We start from the raw sequence: 9,884 nt of genomic DNA, 5'->3' as shown, positions 1-9,884 counted from the left end.
TATTATAGATGGAGTTGTCTCAAGAAACTTTGTTTTTTTCTCTTAGGAAAAACAGTAATAATGTTAATAACTCACATTATGCTTACTATGTACCAATCACTATTCTACACTCTACATTTTTGTGTTTGATTTGTATTAGCTGATTTTTATCCTCACAACCACCATAGGTACTATTTTTGTAACCATTTCAGATGAGCATGTTGAAGCACAGTGAGTTTAAGTGAATTTCCCAAGGTCACACAGCCAGTAGGAGGCGGAAGCAGGAATTTGAATGCAGGCGCTCTGGTTCCATGCTCTGTGTTTTCAATTACAAGGTCTCTCAAGACGTGAGAAAGAGAGTGAGGGAGAGAAAGGGAAAGAGAGAGTAGATTTCACTTAAAACCTTTTCTCCATCTGTCTGGATTCTTGAGTTCCCTCGCCCTTCCAGGAAATACTGATCAATATCANCTTTTTTTTTTTTTAAATAAATTCTGGTGTTTTTAATGTCTCTTAATACAGTGTGCCACTTAAAGAAGTGTACCATTCTTAAAAGCCCATTTTGGTTTGGTTTTGCATTGTGCCGGCTGAATTCAAAACTATGTAAGAGTTGAAAGAGCAATATAACAGTCCTTAAAACCATCACATGGATTCACCAGTGTTTAATATTTTGCTGCTTTGTTCTCTATGTATATAAAGAATTTCTGCTGTACCATTTTAGTTGGTTGCACAGATCATAACATTTCACCCCTAAATACTTGAGAATGTGCTTAAGAATAGGGGCACTTGGGTGGCTCAGTGGGTTGAACATCTGACTCTTGATTTTGGCTCAGGTCATAGTCTTGTGGTTCGTGAGTTCAAGTCCCACATTGGGCTCTGTGAGCCTGCCTTGCTTGGGATTCTCCCTCTCCCTGTCTCTGCCCCTCCCCTGCTCTCAAGCTCTCTTTCTCTCTCTGTCTCAAAATAAATAAGCTTTTAACAAAAAAAAGAATAAAAAATATTACTTGTAGGAAGATACTTTGTTACTATTATTTCTTGTGTAAATATTTATTAGTTTTCTAAACTAGTAATTTTGGTTCCCTTAAAACAGAGCTCCGTGAAAAAAGGGAGAAATCATTTGATTCTTTACTATAGGAGTTAAATACGTTTTCTAAGTAGGAGATTATCCAACAACAGAGATTAAAAATTTATTTTTCTGTTCTCTGGCAAGAATTATGATGGACTCATCTTTTATCCATCCATTATCACTGATGCAGGATGTAGAATTCAAAGTCATCAGTTGTGTGTTCCTTTTGTCATGTATTTGTCAACCATAACTCCATGTGAAGTCTCTTCTGTTTCTTGGAGAAACCTAGGAGTCTTGGAAATGTACCTGACTTTTTGGCAAAGATACCTTATACCTTCCCTGCCCCATTCCCAAAATGGTTTATTTCTTAAAGGATTCTCTATCTTTTATTAATGGATTGTCAAGGAATTATTTGTATGACACTGTCTTAATTATATCCTAATTCTTTCTTTTGGGGATTTGTCTTTTTTTTTTTCCCCTGGCAGTCAATTTCTGCTATGTGCCAGCGGGTTATAGTTCAGTAGTGAATGAAACAGAGGTTGGGCCTGCTTTGGGGAAAAGTGTTAGTTTTCTATTGCTTTGTAACAAATTACTGCACATTTAGTAGCTTAAGACTACAGTCGTTTATTATCACATAGTTTTGTAGGCCAGTTCAGCACAGGATGGCTAAATCCAAGTGTCAGCTGTGACTCCAGTTCCTTAGGGCATGGGGTCTTCTTCCAAGCTCACTGGTTATGGGCAGAATTTATTTCCGGCTCACACTTTCCATGTGGTCCCCTCCACCTTCCAGCCAGCAAACAGCGAGCCTTGTCCTTCTCGCACTTTGAATGTCCCTGACTCCCTTTCTGCCCTCAGCCAGGAGAAAACTCTCTCTTTAGGGAACTATCCAGATAAGCCAGATTGATGTCTTCATCTCAAATCAACTAATTACTAACCTTAATTATATATCTTTTGCCACGTGATACAACATGTTCACAGGCATGATGAGGGCAAAGGTCACTAAGGCCAAAATACTATCAGCCACAAGTAGGTTTGGGAGAAATAAATTAAAACTCTTAACAAAGAAAAATAATTGTGTAATTGAAAACAGGTTGGATTTAAAAGAATTAAATGTTATAACATGGCACCCGTAGACCAGATCAGCAATTTACAGTATTCCTGATAAAGTGACATTTTACCTTAAACATATAAAGGATGAGAAAGATCCAGTGTGAAAACAACACATGCCAAAGAATTTTGGGGAGATGACGTCACCTGCAGATGGAACTAAAGATGAGAAAATTTGTGACACGTTCCAAGTGCTGACAGGGGAAAGTGAGCTGATAGGGAACAAAGGAAATTATGACTTGATAGGAGGCCTGATAGATCAGTAAGCAGGGACCATATTAATGAAAGGTACATGGATTTTATTTAAAGAGTAAAGAGAAGTCACAGTGGGGAGAAACGAAATTTCTTCTGTATCAGAAACATTTGTGAGAAATGGGAAACATCTCAGTGCNCATTGGTCTATGTGTCTGTTTTTGTGCCAATACCATACTGTCTTGATGATGACAGCTTTGTAGTAGAGGCTGAAGTCTGGGATGGTGATACCTCCCGTTTTGGTTTTATTTTTCAGTATTATTTTGGCTATTCGGGGACTTTTGTGGTTCCATACAAATTTTTGGATAGTTTGTTCTAGTTTTGATTGCCCTGTGTCTTCTGATTCAGGAGGTCTGGGATGGTGTTTGGGTATCAGTTTCTCAAGATGCTTCTCAAAGATTCAGATCCACACTTAACTCTCGGAAATGAAACCTATTTTATCACCAACCTTACTATTTTAAATAAACTCTCATTAATCTCTGCATTTCTCTTTGACCTTTAAAAAAATTTTGTAGCCGCATATTAGTATAATCTAGGCTTTTTATTTTTATTTTTTTTATTTATTTTTTTTTAATGTTTTATTTATTTCTAGGAGAGAGAGCGAGAGAGACAGCGTGAGCAGGAGAGGGTCAGAGAGAGAGGGAGTCACAGACTGAAACAGGCTCCAGGCTCTGAGCTGGCAGTCAGCACAGAGCCCGACGCGGGGCCCGAACCCACGAACCGTGAGATCATGACCTAAGCGAAAGTCAGACGCTTAACCGACTAAGCCACCCAGGCGCCCCGAGGCTTTTGATTTTTAATGGAAATGTTTAGTTTGTCTCTTTTCTTCCAAAGAAATTTATATTCCTGTATTTTCTCATCTAAGAAAACAAAATATTTTCGTTTGTTTTCTTTCAGATTTTTCAGTTGGAGGATGAGACAATCAGCAATACAGAAATGCCCACTGTTGAGAAACATATGTCTTTTGCTTTACATCAGAGAATTAATAATAGAGAGCAATCTTATGAATATCAGGAATGTGGGAAGACTTTCTGTCAATACTCAAACCCTGTTCAATGTGAGAGGACACATGCTAGTGAAAAACCCTACAAATATAAAGAATGTGGGAAGAATTTTAGTAATGGACATCAGCTCACTGTACATCCGAGATTTCATGTTGGTGAGAAACTTTATAAATGTAAGGAATGTGGGAAGTCCTTTACTACCTTTTTGTACCTTGTTCAACATCTGAGAACTCACACTGTTAGGAAACTCTATGAATGTAAAGAATGTGGGAAGGCTTTTATTAGAGGCTCAGCATTTGTTAAACTTGAGAGAATTCATACTGGTGAGAAACCATATGAATGTAAGGAATGTGGGAAGACCTTTGGTAGTAGCCATCAATTTAGTGTACATCAGAGTGGTCATACTGGTAAGAAACATTGTGAATGTGGGGAATGTGGAAAAGCTTTTTATAGTAGCTCATACCTTGTTCACCATCAAAGAATCCATAGCGGTGAGAAACCCTGGGAATGTGAGGAATGTGGGAAAGCTTTCATAGTGTATGGAAAAGAACTTCGGCATCAGAGTATCCATACTGGTGAAAAACCTTTTGTGTGTAAAGAATGTGGAAGGCCTTAATACCTTCTCATACCTTGCTCAACATCAGCGAATTCATACTGGTGAAAAGCCCTATGAATGTAAAGAATGTGGGAAGGCCTTTAGTAGTAGCTCACCCCTTGTTAAACATCAGAGAATTCATACTGGTGAAAAGCCCTATGAATGTAAAGAATGTGGGAAGGCCTTTAGTAGTAGCTCACCCCTTGTTAAACATCAGAGAATTCATACTGGTGAAAAGCCCTATGAATGTAAAGAATGTGGGAAGGCCTTTAGTAGTAGCTCACCCCTTGTTAAACATCAGAGAATTCATACTGGTGAAAAGCCCTATGAATGTAAAGAATGTGGGAAGGCCTTTAGTAGTAGCTCACCCCTTGTTAAACATCAGAGAATTCATACTGGTGAAAAGCCCTATGAATGTAAAGAATGTGGGAAGGCCTTTAGTAGTAGCTCACCCCTTGTTAAACATCAGAGAATTCATACTGGTGAAAAGCCCTATGAATGTAAAGAATGTGGGAAGGCCTTTAGTAGTAGCTCACCCCTTGTTAAACATCAGAGAATTCATACTGGTGAGAAGCCTTATGAATGTAAGGAATGTGGAAAAGCCTTTACTGTCTATGGACAGCTTATTGGACATCTGAGTTCATACTGGCGAGAAACCCTCTAGGAATGTGGCAAGACCTTTAGACTTAATTCCTTCCTTACAGAACACCAGAGGATGCACACTGGTGAGAAACCTTTTAAATATAAAAAATGTGGGGAGGCCTTTAGATACAGTTCAGCCCTTAAAGCACATCAGGGAAACCGTATGGGTGTAAAACCCTAAGACTTTAAAGAATTTGGGAAATCTTTTGTGTATGACTCAAATTTATGCTAATGAGAAACTTGGATGTAAAAAAAATCTTACTGGCCTTTAGAAATTATTCTCATATTAGAAGCAACAGCAAAGCAAGATGGCAGCCACCACGAGCTTGGGAGTAAAAGTCTCTCACAATTTTCGACTGTTGGANGGAATGAACATTGGGTCCTCAGCCCTGCCACCCTCTGCTGACCTCGTCAGCCAATGCGGGTTTTTAGCTCAGATTTTGATAAAGTGAAAAGAACAGTCACCAGGGGTACTCAGACCTGCTAGCTCTCAAAGTTCTTGGTGTTAAACTTGGAGAAAGGCCGCAGGAGACACATGTGAGCACACACGATCCCTCTGTAATTGCTTTGAAAAATTGAGGAAGTTTTAAACAGGGTTCTCATGTGGTCCCCTTGGCAATCCATTTGGGTCTAGTTTGGAATGTAGCAACCGGAACAGAAGGAACCTTGAATTCGGTGCATGCTTTGGTTTTGGTGCTGCTGCTTCTCATGGTCCTCAGCAGGGATTGAGAAAAGAACTCCGTGTGCACAGCAGATCCTGAAACTGGCGGGCTTGACTTCCTGGCAAATTGCTGCATTTTTCCACTTTTCTGTTCAGGACCACTAAATGCGGAGATGTGGGTGCATACCGAAATAAAAGCGATTCATTGTGTTCTCAAGGTTTTTTATTTTTTATTTTTATTTTTTTNGCCCCTATAGCCTTCTACTCTTGAGCCTCACCTTTTTTTCCATGATTTTTGGGGAAAGGCCCAAGGAAGTTCGAGAATGCCTCACATTCTGTATCTGTTTTCTCACACTATCACCTAACTTGTTCCTCTACCCAGATTTTTTTCTATACTGGAAGTTACACAGATATCATTGGATTCTGAAAAACACTTGCAAGGTAATGCTGCGTTTTTTTGTAAACATATAACTAAGTACTGAAACTTGGATAGGGTGGTCACTGCTGGAGCTTTCCATTGTACAGCTTTTTTTGCAATTAATGTTCTAAATAGTGATATTTTTAGCATCTCGATTTGGGAAGTCATCACATGTATGCCTAAGGTTGGGATTAAAGAGAAAACCAAAAATTATGAAATTATGGTCTCCTCAGAAAAGATAATCATGAGATGCCTGTGTATCAGAAATTTTGATATGAGGCTAGAACTGTAATTGGAACATTAATTTTAAAATTACAAAATTGTAGTGTATACAGTTAGTAAAGCTGTTAAAAGAGGAAACAATCATATACATCCGTTCTGGGACCATTTCTTGAAAAGAATTCTCTCTCTTCACTGAGTTGCTTTTTGAAAATCAGACTACAGAAATATATTCATTTCCAAATACACTTCTATAGCAGTGTATCATGTGTCTATTATTCTAAAAATACCAAAGAGTATTACGACTGCACATTTCAAAACTGCTACTGCTTTGTTGAAAGTCTTTTTTCAACTACATCTTTGCAGATTAACTTGTCAATTGCTAAGCGGGGAAATGTTTGGGGGAATTAAAAGGTGGCGTGTATTGAATCTATAGATCAATATGGAGATAATTCATATCTTAATACTATTAAATCCATCAATTCATAAACATGTCTATTCTTTTATTTAGGTCTTAGTAATGTTGTGTACTTTTCAGTCTTCCACATATTTTGTTAAACTTATCCTTAAGTATGTCATAATTCTTGATGTTATGATAAGTGGTGTTGAATATATATATGTTTTCCTGTGTACCAACTTTGTTTCTTATGATATTAAATTTATGAGTTCTAGTAGCTTTTTATAGATTCCTTAGATTTTTCTATAAACACAACCATGTCATTTATGCGTAAATACACTTTTACTATTTCCTATCTAGTCTGAATTTTTTCTTGCAGCATTTCCTATAGTGTCCAGCACAGTACGGTGTTGAATAGAGCTGAAGAAAATGAACATCCTTGGCTTTTGTTTAATCTTGAGGGAAATATTCAGTTCTTTACCATTAAGTATAATGTTAGCTTTTGATTTTTCACAGCTGTCCTTTATCAGGGTGAGGAATTTTCCTTTTATCATTAACATGAGTTGCATATTGTCAAATGCTTTCTTCTTTCACAATTATCATACAATGTAAACATTTTTTACACAGTGACTTACCATTGATTTTCAAGAATGAGCTCAACTTTTCATTCCCAAGATCATAGTGTACTTGTCATACATTCCTGTTTTCATTCTGCTAATGTTTATTAAGAAACTTTCACATCTATGTTGATGAGGGAATTTTTTGTTTTTTATTTGGAGGCTATTGACATAATTTGCATATAGTAACATTCATCCTTTTTTAGGTATACAGCTGTATATGCTTTTTTTAAATTTTTTTTATTTTTTTATTTTTTATTTCTAGGAGAGAGAGAGAGACAGCGTGAGCAGGGGAGGGTCAGAGAGAGAGGGAGTCACAGACTGAAACAGGCTCCAGGCTCCGAGCTGGCAGCCAGCACAGAGCCCGACGCGGGGCTCAAACCCACGAACCGCGAGATCATGACCTAAGCGAAAGTCGGACGCTTAACCGACTAAGCCACCCAGGCGCCCCGCTGTATATGCTTTTTGACAAACATATACAGTCAGATAACCATAACCACAATCAGGATACGGATTATTTCTGTTCCCCCCACCCCACCCCCAGAAAAAGTTCCCCCATGCTCCTGGGTAATTCGTTCCCTTCCCTCAACCCCAGGTCATAACAACTGACCTATAGTTTTGTTTTTCCAGAATGTCATGTAAATACAGTCAGTAGACTTTGGTTCTGGCTTTAATTTAAAGCACAGTGCACTTGTGATTCATCTATTGAAGAGATTGTCCTTTCCCTATTGTGTATTGGCTCTTTCTCATAAATTAACTCTGGATGCATGACTCTGGATGCATGAATTTATTACAGGCTCTCTATTCCATTGCATCAGTCTGTGTGTCTGCTGTATGCCAATACCATCCTGTTTTGATTACTGTAGACTTACAGTCTGAAATCAGGAGGGTGTTGCCTCCAGCTTTGTCCTTCCTCAAAATTGCTTTGGTGACGTACACCAAATTTTGTGGTTCCATACAAATTTTAGGATTGTTCTGTTTCTGTGAAAAATGCCATTGGGATTTTGATAGAGATTGCACTGAATCCATATTTTGCTTTGGGTAATACGGACACTTTCACAATATTAATTTTTCCAATCCACAAACATGGACTATCTTTAGGTTTAATTGTGTCTTTGATATCTTTTATCAATGTTTTTAAAATGTCAGTGTAAGGGCCTTTGACCTCCTTGATTAAACTTATTCCTAGTTATTCCTTTTGACGCAACAGTACATGGGATTTTCTTACATTTTTTTATAGTTTCTTGTCAGTATATAAAAACACAACTGGTTTTTGTGTATTGATTTTGTGTCCTACAACTTTACTGAAATTGCTTATTAATTCAAATAGTTTTTGGTGGAGTCTTTAGGGTTTTCTGTAAATAAAATCTTACTGTCCACAAACAGTAATAGTTTTACTACTTCTTTTTCAATTTGGATGCCTTCTATTTCTTTTTCTTGCATAGTTGCTCTGGCTAGGACTTCAAATGCTATGTTGAATAAAAGTGGAGAGAGTGGGCATCCTTATCTCATTCCTGATGATAGAGGAAGTTTTCAGCTTTTCACTGTTGAGTATGTTTGCTGTGGTCTTGTCTTAAATGGCCTTTATTATGTTGAGGTACATTCCCACTCTCCNTTGATATGATTTCAGTCTTCTTAAATTTATTGAGATTTGTTTTGTGTATGACCTATCCTGGAGAATGTTTTATATACTTGAGAAGAAGTATGTATTCTGCTTTGGGTTGGAATGTGAAATAAAGAGGAGGAGAGAGGGAATCCGTCTGGTGGTCTCTTGGGGGACAAACAAAAAGTCTCTAGCTCAGAATGTAAGCAACTGGCTCTGGGGGAGATAAAAAGGACTCTGGTCAGGGGAGACATGTCCATCATTACAGTGTCAATAGCTGCTACTCAGAAGACCCAGACAGGGCAGGAACACCAAGACATCGAGGGAGAACGGTCTTCCAACATTTAGTTCGACAAAGCCTCAAGCACTGTGTGCCAGTTGTTTTATCCATTTCTTGTCAGAACACTAGTATTTCATTTTCCTGTGTTAACTGGATCTTCCTACCTTTAAACACAATCAGGTCTGATAAACAGTCCCAGAGTCTCGTTATCTGTTGCCTATAACCCGTTCCAGTACCAAACACTCTACAAATTAGTGTTCGATTTCAGGAAACAAAGTAAATAAGCAGTTAAATGTTAAGAGGATTGGGGTTTAACAAAATTGCTGAAATAACAATAGGAATGAGTTCTAGACTAGATTTTCAGCAATGATCCTCATAACAAGACAGCCAAGCTTGTTCTCCGTGGAAGAGGCTACTTCTGCCTTCAATGAAAAAGTGTTATTTCATTGAATAAAAATTGAACTTACGTAAAGTTCCTATATAGTATGATAAATGTGTCCAAGTTTTTCTCATCATAGTAAGTACTTTTATTTCTGCCCCTCATTTTTAAAAATTATTTTATCAAAAACAATCAATCCCATCTGTTACTTGGTAAAAAGTGCAAAGGACAATATGTCTCTATTTACCACTTATATTTCACAGTCATCAACTTAAGTAGCTTCCTGTATTATGTTTTATACATTTTCCTAGAAAAGAGAATGGTACAGGTAATTTACAATTTTTCATTATCTGAATACTAGTCACTTATTCTGCCTCCCCAGAAGTATCAGCCAGTGTGAATTTGGTATGTATTCTTACACTACTTTATTACAATTTCACTTGCATTTCTACTTATCTTTGCACAATCTTATCATGAGTTTAAGCTCATAGAAGGTATCATACTCAACTATCCTGCAATGTCATACAGATGTAATAACATACTTTTTTTTAATGTTTATTTTTAAGAGAGAGAGAGAGAGACAGACAGTATGACCAGGGGAGGGGGAGAGATAGAGGGAGACACAGAATCTGAAGCAGGCTCCAGACTCTGAACTGTCAGCACAGAGC

The 9,884-nt window shown here is 37.7% G+C and overlaps 1 protein-coding gene across 1 annotated transcript in view; it reads left to right on the top strand.

The window, feature by feature from the left end:
• The first annotated feature begins 3,180 nt into the window (after positions 1–3,180).
• Positions 3,181–9,884, top strand: part of ZNF30 (zinc finger protein 30) — a 33,944-nt gene continuing 27,240 nt past the window's right edge. Inside the window, 3 exon segments of the mRNA XM_077754666.1 lie at positions 3,181–3,770; positions 4,015–4,601; positions 4,677–4,760. Of these exon segments, the coding sequence (XP_077610792.1) occupies positions 3,338–3,770; positions 4,015–4,601; positions 4,677–4,760 (1,104 nt within the window). The 5' untranslated portion in view covers positions 3,181–3,337.

The sequence above is a fragment of the Crocuta crocuta genome, unplaced genomic scaffold, assembly GCF_008692635.1.
Source record: "Crocuta crocuta isolate KB4526 unplaced genomic scaffold, BGI_CrCroc_1.0 scaffold121, whole genome shotgun sequence".
Classification (NCBI taxonomy): Eukaryota; Metazoa; Chordata; class Mammalia; order Carnivora; family Hyaenidae; genus Crocuta; species Crocuta crocuta.
This window is presented reverse-complemented; position numbering and strand designations above follow the sequence as displayed.